The 24664-nt window shown below is 39.5% G+C and overlaps 1 protein-coding gene across 1 annotated transcript in view; it reads left to right on the top strand.

Annotated features, from left to right (window-relative positions):
* Positions 1 to 2425: 2425 nt before the first annotated feature.
* Positions 2426 to 24664, top strand: part of Rorb (RAR related orphan receptor B) — a 178426-nt gene continuing 156187 nt past the window's right edge. The window contains exon 1 of the mRNA XM_026781283.1: positions 2426 to 3052. Coding sequence (XP_026637084.1) covers positions 3046 to 3052 — 7 coding nt within the window. The 5' untranslated portion in view covers positions 2426 to 3045. The remainder of the gene's footprint in view (positions 3053 to 24664) is intronic.

The raw sequence follows: 24664 nt of genomic DNA, 5'->3' as shown, positions 1-24664 counted from the left end.
TGAACTATGCTAAAATATAGGCAATCTTTCAGTCATTTCTATTACAGATGTCAGCATTGCCAACATCCCTCCAAGGTTTATAACTATGTAAACACTCTCCATGTATAGACCAACCAAATGCCAAATATAATGAACCATGAAAAAAAAGACTTTCTCTTTTCTTAAAGCATTATAGGGTTGCCATCATCCTAACTGTCATTGCTACCTAACCGGGCTGACTTATATTAAAGCTTTGTTTCCTTTAGGATACATCTCTTTATTACTATTCAACTCAGCCTTACCTGAGGAGTGCTGACATTATAGACAGCAGATTCACACGCAGCCCTACATGAAAACATATTTATGATTGAGATTGAGTACAGTGCTATGTGACTAATTGTCACTGAAATTAATCAAAACTGACCCACCAACAAAACATCCTCCAGGTCCATGTGCACAGGTGAGTTCCTTCCATACATGTGTTTACTGTCTTTTTTGAAGGCTATAGTTATTTCAGCAACAAAAATATAATTTAGGATTCAATAATTTGTTAGAAACTTAATACTTAAAATAGTTATTTTTGGATTTTAAAATTCTTCTTTAATGAGAACTAGAAATCGGAAATAATAACAATACCAATTACAATGTTTACAAAGAGTTTTCAATTTTCAATATTCCTATGACTCTTCCTGAAGCTCATAAAATTAAAATGATATAGTCACAATTTGTTTCTTAACTATTTTATATGCAGTAATTTTTAATGAAGCAACTAAATTAGGCATAACTTACTGCAGCTTTAATGTAGTTACGATGAATATATTTTACTTGATTAAAAATGATAAAACCAGGGAGCCTTAAATATTATCTTAAAAGATTAACTACTGTGTCAATTAAAGATCTAGGAGAAAGGTATTTATGAGGAATGGCTATCCTGAATAGTAACTTCCTTTTGTTCATCTCACTTAATTAATGAATCATCTTTGACTTTTTCCACAAAAATGTTCCCAAATTGCACATTGGAAAGGCACCCAGAAGCTGTATTAGTTGAACACTGGTGGAGAGTCAAGAAGTAATCCATTTCTTATTGGAGGGGCAACTAGTTGACAGTGTACAGAGGACTGAACAACCCCCGTCCTACAACATGTTTTGTCTTACAGGAAGTACAATGAATAAACTGACGGGGAAAAAAACATTCTTTTTTCCATTGGGAGTGCTACTGAGTCCTGTCTCTATGCTTTCTAACTGAACAATCAAGGAAAGTTTTGCACTTCCAGTCTTGTGATGCCAGATTAACCAAATTCTTATGGCAGCCCCTAACTGCACAGAAAGAAATCATTGATGTCATGCATCTGTATGATGGGGTTGCTTCTTCTACAAAAAAAAAAAAGAAAGAAAGAAAGAAAGCTATGCAAAGGAACAGTTTTGATAAGTGTGTGTGTCATTTTTCTAGGCTGCAAGTAAACTGTCATAGGAGGCAAATTTCATCTAAGGAATGCCAGTAGCATGAACAGTGTCCAGCTCCCCTAAATAGCTGTCTCTGGACAGCCACTAGCCACGTGCCTTGCTCTTTAAGCCTTCACCAACTGAGAAGAGCCACGCTGTCTTGCTTTCTAGTCTGGGCTCTTTGCCAAGTGACCTACCACTAAAGTGACCAAAAAGCCAAATGAGTCTGTCCTTAAGTCCTGCAACCAGAGATCAGAGGATTTCCTAATGCTGAAGAAGTCCCTGTCCTTGACAAAAGAATCTGAAACTCCTGGGGAGGGAGCAGGAAGCAGCTGAGAGGCAGAGAGGAAGGAGGGAAAGGAAGAGAGGAAGGGAGGACTGGAGACTAGTCAATTGGAGTTAGAGTGAGGAGAGGGGGACTTTTGAATATTCTCTAAAAGAAGCTGCGCGGAGCTAGAGGGGTGTGGTTTTGTAGTCTACCTCTAAAGGCTTAAGCGTCCTGACACAGTAAACCCCTGCCAGAGGAGCGGACGCTATGGAAAAGAGATTCTGCAAAGCGCTACTGGAAATACAAAACTCTCCAAGGGCTGTGTGAGAGAGGGACAGTGGGTGCAGCCAGGCGGGTCCTGCCAGCTCTTGTCTCCAAAGAACCGGTCAGTGTCCCTTTCTAACTACTGGAGTCAGAAGTGAACGTCACTCGCAGATCTGCCTCACTCCTAGGCACGCTACACTCTGCCCAGAGAGAACCCCAGTTCGGACCCCAGTTAGAACCATCTCTAATTCCTAGTCTGGGTCCCCACAGTTTGGAACACCAGAATCCCTAGCCCCGCCCCCTGTCCTCAAGCGCGTCCCCTCCCCCGCCTTCCCAGCCTTTCCACGCACTGCGGGACGCTGATTGGCCATGGCGCTGACAGGAGGCGGGGTCAGGAAGTACGGCCAAACCCGCCCTCCCGTATAAGCCTCTTCTGCGCTCGCTCTCTCCACCTCTCTCCTCTTTCTCTCTCGCTCCCTTCCTCTCTGCAACTGAACAGTGAAAATTCACATTGTGGATCCGCTAACAGGCACAGATGTCATGTGAAAGCGCACATGCTCTGCCATCCACACCGCCTTTCTTTCTTTTCTGTTTCCTTTTTTTCCCCTTGATCGTTCTCCCTCTTCTTTGTAACTAACAAAACCACCACCAACTCCTCCTCCTGCGACTGCCCTTCTCCTCCTCAGTCCAAGTGATCACAAAAGAAATCTCCGAGCCTGAGGCGGTGGCAATTTTTTTTTTAAAAGCAAGCACACTGGAGAGAAAGAAAAAAGAAACAAACAAACAAACAAACAAACAAAAGCAAAACAAAACCCAGGCACCAGCCAGCCAGGACATTTTTTTTCCACCCTGCCTGAAAACAAACAAACAGCCATCAAAAACAGTCATCAGCAACAACATCAAAACTGTTAGCGTAGCAGCAGCGGCCACCGTCACGCTGTGGCCACGACGTCTGCCTAAAGGGATGCTTCTCTCGGCGGAGCAGCTCTTCGCCGACCGCCTTCTTTCCTCGTGCTGAGCAGGATTTTTGGGTTCTCTGGGGTTCGGGCTGGGAGCTTCATGACTACGAGGAGCAGGACAGCGGCCACACCATGCGAGGTAAGAGAGTGCACGGGCGCCCAGGGTCCCCGGGGCCAGCCAACTCTAGCCAGACCGGGAGCTGGGGGGGGAGGGGAGAGCTCTCGGCCCAAGGGAAGAGAGACTGGCTATGCGCAGCTCCCCGAGTTCGGTTCGCAGGTGGGACTACAAATGGCCTGAGCTTGGAAAGTTGTGGGAAGGTGTGGAAGGCTCGGGACTTCGGCAGAACGCGGGAGGGCGCTTTTTGGGGACCGGGACAGAGCCAGTCGCTTCTCTCAGTTCTGGATTTGCTCAGGATCTTTTCTGCGCGTCGCTCTCGGGAGCGCCACAGGACACAGGATAGAGGAAAGCAGGAAACTGAATGACAGACAGGGTAGAGGCAGCTGGAAGAACGGGTCACGCCATGGTCCCTGGCCAGAGGTGAACAAGCGGGAGCAAGGGGGATAACACTGGCCAAGCTGCCAGACATAGGAGCATCCCAGACTACAGGCGCGTCCCTTCTCAGCAATAGGAAACACGGGATGCTCCCGGAAACTGGACACAGATGCCTATGGCTGGACCTTCCCCGGGTCCCCTGTTTCCTTTCCGCTTCACTCTGGTTGGGCCCATCCTCAAAAAGAGTTGCTAGGAAAAAGTTCAGGAGACTAAAGGCTGTGCTACTCAGGTCGGAGGAACCAGGGGTTCGGTCTATTTTGTGTGATTAAGAACCATGGTGGGAGCTAGGGCTAAGTGTGCCTTCTGTCCAGGACCACTGCCACCAGCGGTGGTGCGACCTCAGGGCAAAAGATGCTCCCCAAGAGGCCCGAAGGGATGACAGACGCGAGTCCCCTGCTCTGACTTCACTCGGGGCTACCTGAGTAGCTGGCCAGGGGTCTTGAGGAATCAGTGTGTAGATCTCCTCTCCTGTGGCACAAGTTTCTTGCGCTCTGTGTTCCGGACCCCTCTCACTTTACAGCAGGACACAACTTCCCTCTTTTCAAAAACAAAAAACCAATACCCTCCTGACTTGTATATCTATATATGTCTGAATAACCAGCCCAAACATCCAAGTGCCCCTTCCTTGACGCATTGTATTCCTATGGGGGCTTTTCTCTCTGATTCACAAGTCCCTCCAGATCCTAAATCCTGAAATAGGTAACAGTCAAGTCTCTGGACCTTCCTGCATCCTAGATGAAAGTGCTCTAAGCAGGACACATTTAGAATAGGGCCCACAAATACCAAATCCACCAGGCTGCCTGTTCCCATGCACTGACCCCATTCCCTAAATGGAGGAGTAGCTGTGACCCTCACGCTGGCCATCCTCCAGGAGCCTTAGGCCTGGCTTGACCTCAAAGGCATACAAATGCAGGGGCCACCGCCTTGGACCCTGGGCTGTGTAACATAAGGCAGAAGGAGAGGGGATAAAGAGAAGTTACCCATTACCCCTGGGGATAGGACTCTAGATAGGGGGACAAAGATGTCTTGGTTAGCGTCTTGACTGACCCGCAAACTGGAAGTTAGGATCTCTGTGTGCTTGTGAGCAGTGACAACAGCTGATTGTCCCAGTCACGGGATGGTCACATGCTCCACTATCCAAATTCTTTCAAGAAACTGTACTACAGGAATTGGCGGGGAGAGCGCCTTTACTTCGTGAGAAACTGGATTTTTGTTTATCTTTTTCTGCCCCACCTCACCTTCTCACGCACTTTCCTTTCGGTTTCCTTCGCTCTTAACTGAAGCTGTGAGTTAGAGGCTTGGCTTTTTCTCCCCTCCCAACAATCTCCTTCCCCAGGGCTAGGTTCCTGGGGGTCAGAAACCACGTGCCACCGCAGGTGGTCCCCTGCACTAATCCCGTAGCCGAGCTGCCGACCTCCTAAACACCAGAGGGTAGAGCAGAGCGCAGATTCACTGCCTTAACCTTGACCGCGCTGGTCCTGCTGCTTCTTGGCCAGGTTCCCTGAGGAGACCCTTGCCTCACAGGATTTAAGGCAAGGGCTGGTCCTGGTGTACACCTTAGAAATCCAGTGTGAAGCCACATCTTTGTCTCAGAGAACATTAGGCTCACCAAGCCGCCCAGGTATACTAGGTCTAATCCAAGATGACCCCTGAGGCAGCCCGAAGTGAAGTTGGTAAAGAAAAAGTCAGGGATCTCTCTAGCCCTTTTGCCTCTCCTCTCTTGATCTCTTACTGTTCCATTCTCATGCCCTTCAGTCAATGCCTTGCCCCATCCTATCATCGGCTGCCGATCATTAAAGATAAAATAAGAAGCCCTTTGGAGGTCCGATGCACAGCATTCCCATAGGGAGGGGAGTGGAGAATGAGGCTACCCAGAAGTCGTTTAACAGTTGAACTTGGGTGTCGATTTCGAGGTGGGAGAGAAGAATCAAATCCTCTTTCCCTTGTGCAGGGCTGCTAAGTAGAGACCACTGGAACAGGCTCTGCTGGGGGAGGAGCTGCCGGCAAACTTGGCTTTGCCTTTTGCCTGTGAGCATGCCATCTACTCCAGACACCATGCCCTGCTCCACCACACACACACTGTCTCCATTCCCAAGTGGTCCTGTCAGTGCTTTGGCTCCAAGGTTTGCTTCTGGCAATGTCAACTGTCCTGAGTCAGGTCGATTTGCCAGACACAAACGGTGGCAATATCTAGGACACAGCAGTATCCCTGTGGGTCAATCCTGCAATCTACCCCAGACTACACCTCCCAGGTGTGCTTGGGGTATTTGAGAGTATATCTGGGGAAGCTCTAGCGTGAGTGGCGTGATGATGAGAGGCTCTGATGCTTGAGTTCATTGCCTTGCCTTGCAGAACAACCTATCTAACCAGAACCCAATTCCAGTCACAGTCTCCTGTCTCCTAAAGTGGAAGAGGTGGCAGCTTGATCGTCCACAAAACTTCGCACCCTTTGTCTGTGGGAGAGCATCCTATGAGCTCTAGGGATGCTCTTCTTGCTTCTTGAAAGGAAACTTCTAGAAAGGGGGAGCTCCTTAGGCAGCAAAGGAGTGAAGCAACCCGGTGTGGTTTTTCAGGGCTCCTTGTTGAGTAGTCTGTCGGTTGTTTATTACAAAGGATAACTAAATGGTGGTTGTTCCCTGCTACTCCTGCATAAAATCCCCCTTTCCCAAGCAGAAGCACAGCACAGCTGCCATTGTGATCCATAGATGACTGCAACTTGGAGGATTTAACTCTGAGTTTATTCTTTTTGTAAACAAGGAGGGATCTTGGCTTTTTTTGAACTCTAGATTTTATCAAGGACAAGTAATAAATTTCTATTGGCTGCTAAAGTTTTAAAAAAAATTAGCTTGCTTTCTGAGATGCAGCCACCTTTGAAAAATATAAAGGATCTGAATATTCTTAGTTTTTTTCTTAATCAAATGTTTGCTCTAAATTGTCTCCACAAGTTCCAATTAAATGACTTAGGTTAAATATGTTAAATATTTCTAACCAATATTCCTCCTTCCAAACATTAAAAAAAAAAAAAACTAACTGAAAGGGTAGCCCTGCCAGTCCTCCGTTTATTTCTGCCCACATGGAAATCACCAGTGAACTGTCTTTCTAACAAAAAAATCAATCACTCAACAGTTTAAAGAAAAATGATGTTAAAGTACTGTTTCAACTACTGTGGGAAATATATAGCCAAAAAAATCCTATAATATGCCCCTAAATGCTAATAAGTACATCCACCCACCTTGCTCCTCCCTCGACAGTCATGGTGAATTGTTAACTATTGGGATACAGAAGTGTTAGGCATCTTGGTGATGCAGATGAGGTATGGGTCCTCTGTAAGTTTTAGATTTTAAAAAAATGGTAAATGTAAAGGTGGAAGTTTTGAGTATCAGGCTTCATAAACTAGGATGGTAAAATTATAAGTCCTTTGTTTGCACTCATCTACAACTTGTAATCCTTGTATTTTCCAATCATGACAATAACCTCTGGGCAGTGGAAAACCCTTCACGGTACTCTTCCTATCACTGTCAAAGTGGGTTTGTGTGATAGTGTAGTATCAATAACTCATCATGTTATGCTCTTAACCAAATATGAATATTAATGTCAATATTTATTCATCTTGGTACTGTGTCAAATGCTAAATGTTTAAAAATCTCAACAACTACCCATAGGTGTATTTGCACAGATTATTCTTTAAATTTAAGTGTTTCCAATTAACAAAACATGATTTTAGAACAAAAAGGGTATCAAGGCACCAAAAAACTATAGAGAATTTAGAGTTAGTGTTCATGGTATCCAAGCCTTGTAAAAAAAAGAAAGAAAGAAAGAAAGAAAGAAAGAAAGAAAAGGAAAGGAAGAAAAATACTGTTTTTTCTAAACCTAGCACATGAAAGTATTGAATACATTATGTTTTTCTACATAAGGTGACAAATGTTTTAAGCTTTGACTTCTCATATTATAAGGGTGTATTCACGTTTTGGGAAGATAAGACAAACTGTAGAGTTCTTATACATTTTTTGCAACAGTTCTTAGGAATGTAAATGTGACTCACGGCATACTAATTAATTTACTTACATTCATAAAGTATCTCTAACTTAAGGTGAATATTGCAGCTTTTGATAAATAAAAAGTTTTAAATTAATCTAGTCAAGTAATGCAGTCTCAACACTGTACATGAAGCTCCTGTGATTCTGAAATTTTACAAAGTATGGGTTTAAATTATGCGTGGTGACATCAGTGCCACTGTGCATTGGCAAAATCTGTGACTTGCAGTTAAGCGTATCAGGAAATAAGAATAGTAACATCGAACTGAAGGGTTCAAGCCCTGTCCAGTTGAAAACAAAGGTTCATGAGTTTGCACATTGTGAGCACAAAGTAACTGAAATAATATTTATCATTCTAGTAGTACAAACAGAGATTCTCAATGTTGAGCCATCCCTATGACTACTCCACAAATCCAAAAAGTAATAGTTTTTAATTATATTGGCATTAAGTTAGTTGATGTTACTGAAATAGTATTTTATGTCAAAATATATAAAAGAGTAGAGATTAGAGAAGAAATTATGCTTAAAATTAGATATGTATACTTTTTCTAGATATAGTTCTACTCTCCACCCATTCTTATCTAATGGGTAAAAATTAAGCCAACTAATGAAATAAGTCCTTAATGATGTAATGAATTATGGCCTTTGATAAAATGAGTACTCTACACAAAAAGTATTATTCCTGTAATTTTGCAATCATCTTCCAATTACAGCTTCTTGCAAATATTTAATCTGACTTTGAATAGCATCTCTGACTTAACAGAATTGCAAGCAGATAATAGCAGTCTTCGGAGGCGTCTGTTGATACACACTGATACGCAATATGTATATGCATGTGCCTATAACCACCCACTCAGACAAAAAGAATGAACATTTGAGAGTGAAAATCATTCTTATCTTTGCTTTCACAATCCAGACTTCAAATTCAAGCATATTTACAGAAACAGAACGACTTCGCAAAGCATCCAGAAAAGAGATGTGAATATATATGGCACTTGAGCTGCATAAAAAAGAAACTGCTAATAGCGTCTATTTATAAATAATCTACACAAAACCCCATTATACTGCCTAATGATAATTAGAGGGAAAGGGAATCAAAGAACTGAGGATTGCCAAATAAATAAAATATTCCCTCTCAAATTAAGCAACAAATCCATAGATAACAAGGCTTCTGCCATGAATTTGAAGGATGTCTCCTTTGTAGCTTAATACAAAGGGAGCATAGAGGAATAAATATTGATTGAACTAATCATCTGATGAATAGAAATGAGATTTACCAGTGCACCAATATAATAGACTATGTTAACTAGCTCTTTCATGGCACATATGCTGCCCTTTCAACCCCTAACCTCTTCCATTCAGTTCTTAATGAGGGAAACCACAGGTGTTATAACGGTATTTGTGGCGAATCTAGCTAAATATAATAACATGTGGCTAACAAATGGTATTGTGTGTGGACTCTCATAAAAGGAAATGCTGTGTTCACAGCATCACAAAATTATAGTGTATTTTCAATTCCATAAAATTTTAGTTTGCTAGGATAACCTTAAAAATACCGTTTCTACATGGTCATCAATATTTCAAGGACCAAATTTAGTTACTCTGTGATCCTTGCAACTTCATTAATGCTTACCTGCAGAGGTAAAAGGATTATTCTATATATATTTGCCCACGTGGTTGTTCATTCCACAGAGTAAACATTTTAAAATAACACTTAGAGGATACAGTATTTTATAAACATGGAGTGCATGACTTTGGAAATTACTTTGTTAGAACAGGTATTTGTCAATGTTGTTTTGTGTGGTTGGTTATCATATTTGTGATCTTGGGTTGATTTCTCTAATTTAAACAAATTAGTGTCTTTAGCAAAGAAAGAACAATTTAGCCTGGTTGGTTACTAAATGATACTTTTGGTGATGAGGCTGTTTATTGTTGAATAATCATAGAAGGCAAATATCTTGCTATATGGAGCATGCATGTGATCTGGGGTGCCTCAGGAAAACATCTACACTGATTTCACCTTATGAAACCTTTTTTCATTATACATGTCAAAAAAAAGTAAAATTTAAATTACATGGTTTTTAAATTTTGGATAAAGTGTACAATCAATTGTACTTCTTTAAATTGCTGTTACACCATTACCTAAACTGCTCAGACTTTGTGAGCATATTATAGCGGCATAGGCACCATGCTTCAGTACTGAGATAAAAGCATAAAAAGCAGTGTTTTCATAATTAAGGGCAAAAATACAGGCTCTTATGTTATTTCTTCTAACAAATATTTTAAAATGTTTTCAAATGGAAATTCATCTGTCTGCTTTACACCTCATACACACCATTCTCTCCTGTCTTGAAAACAACCAAACTTGCTGATCGTTGTATTTCTAGTAGCTCAAGTCAAGATTATACTTTTCACATATGGGAAAGAAATCATTTTCTCCAAGCTGTGTCTATCGCTACTTAAATTTTAGGGAAAAAAAAGATCAAATCTGTCATTTTTAATATCCATATTCATACTAATAGAAATGGATGTGCCTTGCACACACAAGAATTATTTAATGACCATCTACCCAAGAATAGATCCTGAGAATGCTCAAGTTGACACAGTGGTCTGTTTGCTTGGTCCAGGTCTTGTTCTAGGGAGAACAGAAGCAAAGTCAGCAAGAAAACAGTGAAGTATCCACCAGGGGCTCAGGTCTCACGGGTGAAGTGGTACTTAGCATGGCCTGGAATGATAGTAGAAGGTCTGCTTTTGGTTAATTTGTTGATGTGAATGGGGCTTATAAAAATACTGTACGGTATACTCCCCCCAGTTACCATTTGTAGTTGGTACCATTTGGATTTAGGGCTTATTAATGAAAGAACTATTGATAAAATAATGAAATCTCGTGTAAAAAGAAAACAAAAGCTACTGCACTGTTTTCAGATATCTCACACGATAAATTACAAAGAAGAAAACCTAAAATATTTATTAGTTATAAAAAATACTGGCAACAAATGTCAGTAGGAGGAAGATTATATGTTTGTTGTTCTTTGTTTTAAATTGCTTTGCATTTCTAAATTAAAATAGTATCACAGTCCTTCTCACCTTCCCTTTCCTCTTTCCAGCTCCTCTCGTGTCCACACAACTCATCCCATGCCCCAAACTCTCGAACTGAATGCCTCTTTTTCCTTGATGTTTATTGTTGCATACAAATATATATGCCTGTGTTTATACATGTTACTTGTTTTCTAAGTACCACAGAGAAAAGATGGGTGAAAATGCAATACGCATGTATTTATATTGTGTTATAAATACAATTCTTTTTCCCAAATAAGGAAGTAGCTGAATATATTGAATTTCATTTTCTTTAATGTTTAAGCTATTATCTGAAAGTAGTGATACCACTCTGGGGAGTGTCTTAGATTACCAGATATCAAGAAGAATAAATCCACCTCTGCAGGTGAGTTTTGTAGGCAGTAGCTGAAAGCCCCCATGGTGGTCTTCACAGTCAAGACTGCTCATTTTGAAATGACAGTTTGCCAGTTCTTATCTTATGCATTAGTTCTGTGAGCTTAGTTAAGTGATTGTGAGTCCTCCTCCCCGTGTTTAGTCCACTCTGAAACAGTGGTGGGATCGGGTTTCTGAGCCTATGAAGCTGAAAAGCAGGTCGGGCTGGGGAGAATTCAGCACAGTAAATGTCAACATTCTAAAGCTGCCAAGCAGGCAAATTGTCCCCATTGTTGGTCATAACCCCCTGAATTAGCAAAAATGTTCTTTCCCAATTTCGGCATGGAAAGCAAAACTGTGGTCGTACTTTGCAGGCCTGAGAAACAGTGCTTAGTTTGATGCTGCTTTTTAGCTGCAATTTACCAGACTGAGGAAATGGGGTCTTCTGTTTAAGCACCACCTGGCTACGTGATGACTACTTGATAGAAGAATTCAAGAGGTAGTTCGACAACCCAACCTTATTTCTTGGGGCTTCTCTAAAAGAGTAAAAAGTTAGAAAGTCATTTGACCAAACAGTTATTTCGTAAGACAACTGCTTTTCTTAATACTTCTTGCAATTTCTATCTGGTAGACTTATGTTTAATGACAGTGGGCATATGCTTACACTTGACATAATTTCTGATCAATGTCCTATTCTGGGTGGTAAATATAGAGTGAATCTCGGGAAAACAGTGCATTAATTTGAGTTGCTATTCGTAACACAGATCTAGTTTGTTTCTTTGTGTATTTACTTTAATTTGTAAGAAAAAATATGCCTAAACCTTTAGACTAATTAATAGCATTAAACTAATATTCTGATCTTTCATTAGACAGACTGCTCAGAGGGCAATCTTACAAAACAGGATCAGCGTGTGTTGTTCTCTGTAATTACTGCTTGTGACATCAGACCACTGTTTTATTTTTATTTGCCTAAATAGTGTAGTGTAACCAGTTTCTGGGAAAGCTTCACTGAAAATGTTAAATGGAACATGTCTAAGGAATGAATTGCAAGGGTACTTCAGAAAGTTTAATGGTACTTCATTAGTATTAAATTCAATATTAGAAATTACCCCCTTTTAATTCTATAGTTTCAGACAGAATAAACAACCACGACATGTATTTCACTCCCCCAGCTGTTGCCTTCTAGATTCCTGATCGAAACAACAGCACAAGTTGAAAAACACTCAGGCGTGTTGACTTCTTAATGAATAATTTGTTATTATTAGCATTGTTGAGTCAAATAACAAGATTATTACACAGAGCGCTTTCTGTTAACTTGTACATACGTTGTGCCTGGCATGTACAGAGGAATTAAACACTTTAAAGAAAAGAAGAAGCCTCGGTCCAAATTCCCACAGTTGTTAAATATGAGCAAATGCTGCACAGTCTGGTAGAACAGAAGAACATTTGCTGGGAAAAACATGTCATATCTTTAAGGTATGGTGCTTCCTGGAAATAATTTCCTTTCTACAAAACAAAATATTTTAAATATATTCCTTGGAGGATTTTGGGATCTTCATATATTAATCAATTAGCTTATTCTAAAATTAAATAGGAACAGTGTGATATCCTAGACTCTCTCCTTTTCAAATCTGACTACATTTTTTTTTTTGAGATTAACTCTTATCACGTTCATTCTTGCAGATATATTTTTTCGCTGTTTAAAAATATGTTAGATACCAAAGAAATGGGATTTTTGAATAAACCATTCCAAGGACAAATTCAAAAATATAAATATTAAGAGTATTCATAAGTTTACATAAATACCCATCAGAGTTTTGTTTCAATTTATTTACTGATATTACTGAAGATTAATTCTGACTGATGCTCAAATAAGAATAAATGAACAATTATGTTCTTAGCTTTAGTACATGTTATTTCTCAAATAAATAAATTGGCTCTGAGTTATTTCTGCCAATATTTTGCTGCACCCATTTTCTCTTTAATGAATTTTAAAGCTGACATGATTCACTCAAGTGTTGGTTTATAGTCACAGAAAAGCATTTTCTCGTGGTACAGTGACTAAAAAGAAATGGGAGGAAAGCTGTATGTGGTACCTAACGGTGTAAATCAGATTACAGAGCACTTAATATGTGTATGTACAAGTAACTGTTTCAAATAGAAGAGAAAAAAGGTAGAGGGAAGGAAGGAGGGAGGGAGGGAGAGAAAGAATGAAGGAAAGAAGGGAGAGAAAGAAGAAGAAATGAAAGAAGGGGAAGGAAGAAGAAGAAAAAGAAAGAAGGGGAGGAAGAAGAAGAAAAAGGAAGAAGGGGGAGGAAGTAGGAAAAAGAGGAGAGGATGTTCCTCATGAAAGACCTAAAGAACCAATCAGATATCATCCACAAGAACATCTCAGGTGTCTACTATTGCTTATGCCACTTTTTAAATGTAAAACATGGATAATTTGTCTCTGGTTGTTTGATCTAAAAAGTTACCTAAAATTACCTTGAAACCAAGACTCCTGATTATGAACCTAGTTCTATGTTTAATAATCTGCAGTCTGCTCTTCTAGGCCATTCTGGTTTCCTCATCTTGGCATGCATAGTAGACATTACTAATAAATTTGGCAAGGCACCAATCACTTGTTAACTATGGAGGTAAACTTTGCTGTCATTTGGTCACTATATTCCTTAAGATGAAGTTTTCATTAAAACTCTGGCCAATGCTTTGATCACATGATGAAGAATCACACAATAAAACTGTCTATTCAATTACAGTGTGCCTTTGGGAAAACATAGTTCTCCATAGTTTTTACTCCCTGAATAATCATGATGTTGTTACCAATATGAGGAAGAATTTAACTAAGTATTAAACTAAGTAAAACAACCTTCAGGTTCTGACGAGGCACTGCCTGGCCAAAAGAAAAATGAATCCAACTTGTAAATAGTATTTTTCTCACTATAATTATTCCATTGGAATTTTTAAATATATATAATTTCATAAACTCAACTATGCCCTCTCTTTATATCAAGTGTTTAGTAAAATTGTACATTTTGTTTCTCCTTTAAGAATCTATACTGACTGCAGGGAAGCAAAGCCGGGAAATATCACTGAAGCTGTTGGGGCCTGAATATGACATTGTTCTCCAATCAATTCCCAACGTCTCTTTCACTCTGAGACAAACGTCCTTATTTGTCCCTGAGCTTTTCCAATTGTCTGTTTTTAATGTCTGTCAGGAAGACGGTGGTTTCTCTTTAGACATAAAGATTTCAAACAAAGCAGTGGGCTAAAGAACCTGGCGTACCACCACTTACCCGCCTGAGCTGAAGTCACCTCGTCTGGCTGGCTAACATCAGCACCAGAGATCACTTCCCATCCTTCTGTGCTTTAGTCAAGATATTTCTGAAGGAAAAAGCTTTGGCACCATTGGGAAGGTGCCATATCTAATTGTACCCAGCAACATACAGGGGAAAACCAATTACACTTAACATTAATTCTAAGGAAAATGCAGAGTTCCACTCTTCCTTAACAACGCTGCAATTCAATTTGTTTTGCATTTTGGCTGAAGCATAATGCACCTTACATGAAGCTATCATTTACATGATTAATTCTTACCGTTTCAAATTAAGTCCATTTATGTTTCTTTAAGGGCACGATTGTTAGCCTGCTGTTATTGACTTTTTAGGTCTCCTCATTGTAAACTGTACTATACGAAGAATAGTGTGAAATGTTAGCACTACTGGGTGATTTATACTCCAGGACAGTAATTGATCGCGTTATATAATGATGCTGACTCCTGTAGTCATCCTAATTTGCCCGCAGATACTATACAAAAGAAAGCTGCACATGCTGGTTCGTCTTCATCTCATACTTGCTTCCTACTTTGTGTACTAGTATCAGGTTGGGAAAGACTGTAGACTTACCTCAGGTGAGCCTCTTTGTCTCGCCTTATGTAAAATACCCTCCCTGCTAGCACTATTTCAGAGAGAGTGGCCCTCGTCCTCAGCATCACTAATTCTGTCACTCTCTATACTGTGGCTGCTATTAAGGAAAGTTCTAGAAACATTTTTCAAAGGAACTGTGTAAAGCTGAGAGGAACTGACAGATGCAGCCTCATCCCTGTACAAACGTAACAGCAGGAAAAACAGTATAATAATATCTTGCTTGTTCCTTGCTCTATAGCTCCAAGCGGCTTGTGTAGAAGCCATCTTGACAACCCACTCAGCGGTCTTGTGAGATAGGCAAGACAGGCATGCAAAATAATAGGTGTAGGAGAGAAGAGCCAAAGGAAACTTTCAAATGTAAACAGAATGCTTGATAAAGCAGTTTAAGCTTCCAACACCTACGTTTCAAATGAGTCCCTTATTTAAAAATGTAAGCATCTGGTTTATTTTTTTAAGAAAAAAAAATGAAAAGAAAAAACGCTTGATGAGAACTTGGGGAGGGGACTCAGGTTTAAGCATTAAAGAAATAAAGCAACGGAAGTGGGAAGTTCGTTTGTCAAGTGACAGCAAGAGTGACGGACTGAGAGTCAGTGTTTTTGTGTGCTATGGTGGAAGTTTAATTACATTAGTACAACCTCTACCATCAACCCTCATGATACTGGTGCTCTGTTTCTTCATCTTGTTCACTTTTTATCCCACCCGTGTTCTCTGCCCATGATCTGCATCCGCCGTTGACTCGGTGTCTTCTTCTGGGCTCCTCTTACCAAGGGAGAAACTGAAGAACTTGGCATTTGTAGACACTGCTCTGAAAAGTCCTGATAACTAAGAAAAGCTGATATCTGGAATCTTTTTTCAAAGCCCGTAAGATGAAACTCTGATAAATCACATATGCATTTAGACATAACTGAGCATTTGTGTATAGAAATACACGTGTGAGAGTTATTAATATTTTTAATTATCATCCTTGCTCCAGCAATTCACTTCTTGGGATCTTTCTAAGGGAAAGAAAATGAAAGGGATAACAGGAAGCAATTTCACTAGACTTGGCTGCAGCCTTACTATACGCTTTGTGATGATTTAGAGAATACTTCTGTGCGGTACCCTTTTTGCCACAGCCTTCACTTATGTGCGTTCACTGTGCACATGTATGAATCTATCATGTATTCCATGCACCTCACTAGCATTAAGTACATGTATGTAGCTGATAATATGCTTTAGAAAAAATGAGTTAAAATGGCAATAAAACAAAATTCTCTTTGATCAGAATAAACCTAAACACGAGTAAGAAGAATTATAGTGTAAATGTTTAGATGCTACAATATATAACTTATATAAAATGCTTAAAACAAAATAATAAAAGTCACATCTGAAAACTAAGATTTTATTTTTACTGTTTTTTTTTTCTTTATTTTCTGTATTTTCAAATTTTGCATACATAGTCAGCATGCATCGTTTTTAAGCAAGGAAGCAAATACTCTGGGATAGTAGGAAGATAGTATTCTTTCTGTGAGTCACTGTACTTTAGTTTAACTGTAAGCCTAACGTACCTAATATGCTGATAGACTTAAGAATGAAGGCATAATGGGTCCTTGAAGAAATTAACTCTCTCATGCATCCCCGAACATTTTCCAACTACCCTTAACTTAGTGAAGAATTTTGCAAGCCAGGACCTATACTAAATGCTGATGGGTATCCAGAATAGAATCATCACTATGTTTTAAAGAACTCAGTCATTTCCTGAAAACACAATTCAAAAATAAGTATCAAAAATAATGAAACTAGGAAGAGCTAGTTGAAGAGGGAGAAGGCACACTTAAACTTCCTCCATCATTGAACAAAGCAGAGTTCTGCCCTGTTAAGCTCTTGTTGCAGATGAATTAACACCCTTCTTTATGTCTCTGGAAGGTTCATAATAATTTTGAAAACATATTACTTCCAATATAGGGGCAAAAATAGGATCCTCACATAGTCAGCTTCTCTCCAGCTATGTCTGTTGAACTCCCTGTGATATCCCAGCAAAACAGAGAGGCTTCACAATGCTAGCAGTGTTAAAATGCCAACCAGCATTGACAGACTTGGGTGCTACAGAAAAAGAAGACAGAAACTAAAATGATTTCTCCACATGGCACTATTAAAATATTTACAACATTCGTGTGCTCTGTCATAGATGGAGAATGCCAGTGCACCCTTAAGTTTGTTGCGAGCTCATTGGTATTTAATATTTAGGGTCAAATTCTATAATTTTAACCTTCAAGGTAGTTATCAAACATGAATAATAACAGCACTAGGACAGTGGTTTCAAGCGGGGTGCAATTTTGTGACCAGGGAAAAATGTTGGAAAATGAATATAGGCTTTGCCCCATCCCAAGGAACTATGTGGTAATGTCTAAAGATGATTTCAATTGTCACAGCTGAGGTAGAATTCTGAGCATCTCATAGGTAGTGACCTGGAATAACAATGAGTATCCCAGCATACAGGAAAGCCCATAAAGCAAAGAGTCACCCTGCCAGACAAATGGTCAGTCCTGACACCAGACAACGTGACACACAAGTCTGGAAAGAGTTTCTGAACAGCGTGGCTTCCCACATCGTATTCCCTGAAAAAGACTGCAGCTTTTCCTCCCCTGCACAGTAACCTGTTTGCCACCCCAAAGAAAGACTAAAACGCGGCTCATCCTAAGAATTTCAAAATGTGAAGCCTTCTGAACTAACAAGCCAAGTCATTCAAATATTGATTCTGGGGCTGGGATAATAAATGTTTTTTACAAATGAACAAGACATTCCTTTGCAAGTCAGATAGTTTCTATTTCTTTGCTTTCCACAAAATTGAAAAGAAGCTATTAGGATTGTCGGTTATAAATCATTTGAAATAATTCTTGGTGACAGAATGCTATGTGAGTTGAAACATCCTCTTTAGAAGGAGCTGGACGATAGGAGAATACGAGTTCAATTGCTATGACTAAATTAGCTCCACTTTCTTCTATATATTTATATAAGTTAGGTTTTCAGCACGTTTCTTTCTAAAAGAAAATAGAGAGAGAAGATGATAAACCGCACTATATGTTAGTAATAATAGTCAAATATAAAAGGCCGGGCGGTGGTGGTGCACGCCTGTAATCCCAGCACTCAGGAGGCAGAGGCAGGCGGATCTCTGTGAGTTCGAGGCCAGCTTGGACTACAAGAGCTAGTTCCAGGACAGGAACCAAAAGCTATGGAGAAACCCTGTCTCGAAAATCAAAAATAAAAAAAAAAATGCCAGGAAAAAAAAAACTGAGGGAAAAGGTCCTGTCTCTCCTAAAAGATTAATTTCCTATAAAATTATTTTTGCATTTAGTAATATAAAACTTATTATATAAGTTGACATTTTATCAGTTGTATCTAATGATAATGATAATTATAAAATTTCAACCCAGAAGAGATTTTATCACAGAATCAGTATTCACGGTGAAAAATACGATAAATTAATGCATGTTTGTTACAATAAAGTATAACCTAGTGATTAAATAAAAGATTGCTAAACATAAAAGTTTTGACATATATATGTAATTCTGTGGTATGAAAGGGTGACTTCCAGAAGCAAAGTAGACACTGTGCAACTTCAGTTAAAGAATCTATGTGTTTTCTCTCCAAATCTATGATACAGACATCAAAATATTATGAAATCTAGATTTCATTGGTGTATTTAAGAAATGATTCATCAATTTTACTTTAAAACATAAAGCCTAAGATTCTTTAGAAGCTAATTTAGAAACTACATTATTTGAACTAATGTTATAAAGGCCATAGAGTTTGCAACTATGATCATACCAGGACAAAAGAGAATGTCTTAGGGCCCAGAAGTCTTATTCCATGATCATCTGCTATGTTTTCTCCTGTTCTTATTAGCCTAGTATTATAATTCATAAGCACAATACCTGGGCAACCATTTCATCCACAGAAGGATAACCAATTCTCAAGGTGGTAGCTTTTCCTAATGACCCTAATGATTAGGCGCTATTGTGTCAATCTTTGGACAATAAGAAACTGCTCACTTTTACTCACATTTTACAGTAGCTGTTCCCTGCAGAAATTATGAATAATCACCAAGCTTTGCATTGTCAACCATGGGATAAAAGAACAACCATACTCAAAGAGTAGGTGCCAGTGTATTCCTCTAGACCACTCTGCATTTTCTATGTCTCGTTAGTAAATATTTTAAACTCAGGAATTCATGACATTTCTGTGGCCCTCATCACAACACGATGTCAGAACTATGCAAACAGGCCATAGACCAAGTATAAAGACTTATTATGGCTATGTTTCAATAATTATTTACAGACAAAACAGTCTAGATTTAGGTGGGCAATCATTTGCTGGCCCCAGCATTTCACTGTTAAAGTACTAAAGACAGGATGTATCTCTAAATTTTATGTTCTCATCCCCTGAATAAATAATTATTGAATGGGTACAAAAATTTAAACCTTAAGAAGATATTAAAATATTCTAAAATGCAATGAATGATTGAGAATAAGAAAAGAATCGCAAACCCAATACAGCATAGACATTGGCCACAGGCAGTAGGATAAGGTTAACACACATTATTCATATATTCTCCCTATAGTAAACTATAATTTAAAATAGCATTTCATATGTTTCCCTTGAATATATTTTACATCATTTCGACTAGTTCCAAGATTAAATCCATACTTATCTATAATAGATAACTAAAACCACAGTATCATCTATGAAAGCTAAACAAAATATCAGGCAAATAGCAAAACAATTACCAAAAATTTGAAAGGCCTGGAATACTTTAAGTCATTGGAGGAGATCTGCTGAAGAATATTTTTCTGGAAGCAAATAAAAAAAAGTGTCTGTTGTTGGTCTATCTGACAGATGAGGAAGCTGAGATAATAAAACAGTCAGGACACTTGTCCCAAGCCATATCAAGTAAGTGCAAGCCTGGTGTTCTGGTCCCCTACTTCTTGTGACTTTAGTCTTACCCTTCACCAAAGTCTTTCCTTAAGACATGAATCCCTAGGCAACAATGGGGACCCTAAGAGAGACTTACATAGATCTAATCAACATGGCAAGTAGAAAAAGACAGAATCTCCTGAGTAAATTGGGAGCATGGGGACCCTGGGAGAGGGGTGGATGGGAGGAGAATGGTAGGGAGGGGAACAGAGAAAAATGTAGAGCTCAATAAAAATAATAATAATTAAAAAAATGAATCCTCGCCAGGCGGTGGTGGTTCACACCTTTAATCAGAGCACTCAGGAGGCAGAGGCAGGTGGTTCTCTGTGAGTTCGAGGCCAGCCTGGTCTATAAGAGCTAGTTCCAGGACAGACTCCAAAGCAACCCAGAGAAATCCTGTCTTGACAAACAAAACGAAAGAAAGAAAGAAAGAAAGAAAGGAAGGAAGGAAGGAAGGAAGGAAGGAAGGAAGGAAGGAAGGAAGAGAAAAGAATGAATGAATCCCCAAGGTTTCAAATTGACAGGTATGAATTGTAATCTCAGAGGGTGTAATACAATATGGCACTGCCAAGTTACACCTGTAAACTTCAGAAGCTTCGAGAAGTACAGAAAGTAGTAAGCAGATGCCACTGTGTCTTGGGAGAGGGTCATTGGAAGCACTTGATATTCTATCATGTTCAATCACTTTTCAATAAAAAATAATCATTTTCTGTAAAATATTATGATATTTTATGATATTTATGGACTACCTAGGGGACCAGCAAGAATATCAGGTGTTGATGTGAGGTAATCTGAGTTCCACTCGTCAACTTTGATGTCAGTTTTCTATGCTTCATTGACATATATACAATGTATAATTACTTACATATGTGGTATAATTACATATATAAGCATATGTGTGTATGTCAATGAAGATAAATAATATCTGTATCCTAGGTTTCTTATTGGGGGTAAATCAAAGACAAATATTTTGAAGTAGAGAGCTAAGACATAGCAATTAGACCTTATTAGGGAGTTTATTATACCTTTCCAGTTTGCATTATAACATTCAAAATGTGCATGAGAAAGCTTAGCCTCGAGTCACAAACTATTGTTTCTCAACTGGGTAGTTTTTCTAAGGTGTACAAGTCTTCTCAGAGAGTTCTCAGGAGGAAGAAGAGAACTGCATAAAGACAACAGCTTAAAAATACCAAAATGACAAACCAGGAAGGTACTTTTGTGCATGTTGGAACCCATTTAGATTGGAGATTAGCTCAATGTCCAAAGTTCTGTCTGAAAAGAAATATATGCATATATCCATGTGTAGAAGATTACCTCTTAAGACTTTAAACTACATGGATTAAAGGAATGCTCAAACAGAAAGAAGACTTGGAATTTTGGTCTGCATAGTGTCTGCAGAATGAGCAACATGGGCATTAAACTCCTAAAACCTTGTCTTCTACCAAGTATCTTTGTTCATTCATAACAGTCTGAACACACATCTGAGGTTTATTCTCATGCTTATTTACATTTTTTAACAATCTTTCTGAAAAAATCTGGATGCAACCTTAACAGGTAAATCGAATCTTTCTCACTGAATGTTAGACCTGGTGTGTGTGTGTGTGTGTGTGTGTGTGTGTGTGTGTGTGTGTTACAGCTGTGGAAGACATGCTGATGCTCTCTTTTTGGATAACATTTTCAAAAAAAAAGGCAAGGGAATTTTGTTCAAACTGCCTCTCCAAATTAAATGAGTTTATTCAAATCTTATAAATGAGTAATAAATAAATTATAAAGTCCAAGTTCCTCTAGGACTTCATCAAAGTTTTTTTGTTTTTTCCTCACAGTAACTAACTGTAACTGACTGTAGGCAACATGCTGTGATGTTTTGAATGGGTGTATTTTCTCAGTTAATTATCTGAGGAAATTCCTAAAATTAGTAGCATTTTAATCCATTTTACAGATGAGGAAACCTTACAGTAACTTGCTCAAGATCACGCCCATCAGTATTCAGACAGCTAAGACTGAATCTCTTAACAACTGGGCTATCGATGTCACTCACCCATGGTCTCAGACTGTTTCCTGCTCATCACCTGTGAGTCTCTGGCTTTAGTGGCCCTTCCAAGGGAACAAAGTCCTATTCAACCAAGGCCGATGCTTAGCGATGCTCTGGCTCATTTTCCTCTGTGTGCCCTGTGTGATACTAATGACCACCTCCTCTGCACCTATAAGGGGACAGACACCTGGAGTGAGAGAATGAGTATCCAGGATCACTGAAAAGCATATCTTTCTATTTATTGTACATTCAAATAAATACCAGCTAATAACCACCCACTAAACCTGGCCCTGACAAATTATCTTGAGATGGTGTGGCTCACACTCAAGTGCAGGCAGAGGCTAACACACAAAGACAATCTATCTGAGACTCAGTGGAAAAAACTCTAAGATTTAGACCAATCTGCATTTTGCTGGCTGAAGCTAATACCTCTTGGGCTGCATCTTCTCATTTCAGAGACATGTGGGGTGAAATTATCCCCAGGCTCCCTTTAATCTATAGAATCATGTCTAAAAATCATAGATTTTTATTTTAAAATTAATTAATAAATTAGATAATAAAATTATTTTTATTTTATATGAGTTTTGCCTGCATGAGCGTCTGCTCACCACTTGCATTCTTGGTGCGTGGAGGCCAGAAAGGACTTTCAGATCCCCGGAACCGTGGTTACCGTTGTTAGCTGGCAGGTGGGTATTAGGAATCCGCTTCTGGAAGATCCACCTTCCGGTGGTGCTCTCAACTACGGAGCCATCTCTCCAGCCCTAAAGATAACATTCTTCACTACCGTGTAACAGGAATTGGTTTTCAGTTGTTTTAGTATTTGAGGGACAGAGGCGTTTGAAGACTCAAATCCAAAAAGGCATCTACAGTCTTAAGACTGCAGGGTTCCTAAATCCTGGACCAGAGTATTCTTCCTGATTCCAGAATCTGATGAGTGAGTTCCTTAAAGCCTGCCTGCGCTCTGTGCCTTGTTAGAATCACAACAAATTCTAGCGCCAGACCTTACAATACACACGACTTGTTAAAACTACAAACAGATCAAGGCTGTATCCTGGTCTGGAAGCAAGGCACCACATTCAGTTTCGCATCGTTTACAGCCTCTTAAGGAATCCTACTGAATCCTTTCGCAAGGACACATTTTTCTCAGGGTCAGGAGAAAGCTAGGCAGCCAGACAACTTGAATTACCCTTCCATTCCCTCTTGACAGAGCTAAGATAGGACAGGCACAGGAAGGATGTGCTGATTTAAGATAAATATCTAAGCCCCTGGAAGATTTTATAATGCCGTCTGGAGTGTGGTGTGCGCGTGCGCCTGCTGCAGGTATTTAGAGACAGAAGTCAGGGTGGGTAGCCTGTGCAGGAGACAGGGGAATTCATGAAGGGAGACACTTTAGCCTCTCCTTCAAGTGCATCTGCCTCCTGAGAGCATTTACTTCCATCACAATGGACTAGGAGAGATCCTTGCTCAGTGGTGCAGAACCCTTGAGATCTAATTTAGCTTTTATAGGAAAATCAAAAGGAGAGAGATGGCACAAGAGCAAGCGAACAGAACAAAGATAGGAGTTTGTACCGGGAATATTGATACTTGTGGACTGCTTCTGTAACTCTATTGAAAGAAATTTTCTAAGTAAATGCTGACTTGGACTTTTCTGGTAGCGGAAAGCAGAGCTCTGCCCACCGTCCACGCAGGACCAGACCGATTCAATCCCAGCAGCAGCTTCTCCTCTCTGAAGCTCAGCTTCCTTGATATTTTATGCTCTTTCGGTCGGAAAAGTTGCCCGGGGGTGGGGGATATATTTTCACTTTTATTTTCTTAAATCTGTCCTCCCAGAGATGCCCAGAAATAGGTAAGTTGCACAAATGCAAATCAAAAACACGAGTGGCCCTCCTCTCTGTTGATTTTTTTGTTTTCTCTTCACACGTCACAGCAATTTCTAGGAATGTCACCACATCCGTTATTCACTGAACGCAGGTACAATCTTCACTATGTATTGTGTTTTGCTAACTGCTATTGGGAAGAGATTGAGACTTGGGGAGGGTGAGAGGATTCTTGCATTTAAGGATTTCACAGACAGTGAAGGAAGACATTTCCCCCCAATACTTCATTTAAAATAAAATTTAAAGAAAACCCAGTGATTTAACCCAGCAGAGGGTGGAAGAGGCAAGACCAGAGTCCAGACATTCTTATTCTTTCTTATATATTGCATGAAGTCTGATAAGCTGATGTTTACAAGCAATTTTGCCAAATATAAAGTTGCTAGTGCCAGGATCCTAAGTTACTTTTGTAAATGGGTGTTAACACTGTAGTAAAAGACTGACACTTATGAAAAGAAAAAGAAAAGAAAGAGAAACTGAAAATATGGAGCCTTGAGGTCAGGAGTTCTTCTGCCTCTGAATACATTCTGCACACCCTGGACTGGGATCCCTATCCCACTGAATCTCAACTTTCTTGGTTGTCCAATGGGAGAATGCAACCTGCTTTACTGGATAGACATAGGAGTTAAATGGTGTGGAACATGTCAAATTTAGCAGGTCCTCCATCGGCTGTAGCATCATGTGAAAGGCAGCAATCATGTATACTTGCACCTTGAAAACTGACCTTGCAACGAATCTGCCAATCCCATTGCTGACCAGCTGCCTTCTGCATTTTGAGAATCTGCTTTAGTTCTGTTGATCATACGTCTTGCCTGATAGCAAGCTGCAGCATTATTTCTTACCTTAGAGCGTTTCAAACCCTGGCCTACTTACTATCTATAGCTACAGGTCTGTAAGATACACAAGCAAGTGGTAAAATTTTGTGATGGGAATAATTATCCAGGTTGAGATGT

This window comes from Microtus ochrogaster, chromosome 8, assembly GCF_000317375.1.
Source record: "Microtus ochrogaster isolate Prairie Vole_2 chromosome 8, MicOch1.0, whole genome shotgun sequence".
NCBI lineage: Eukaryota > Metazoa > Chordata > Mammalia > Rodentia > Cricetidae > Microtus > Microtus ochrogaster.
Note: the sequence above shows the minus strand (reverse complement) of the source record. Positions and strands in the feature narration are given on the sequence as shown.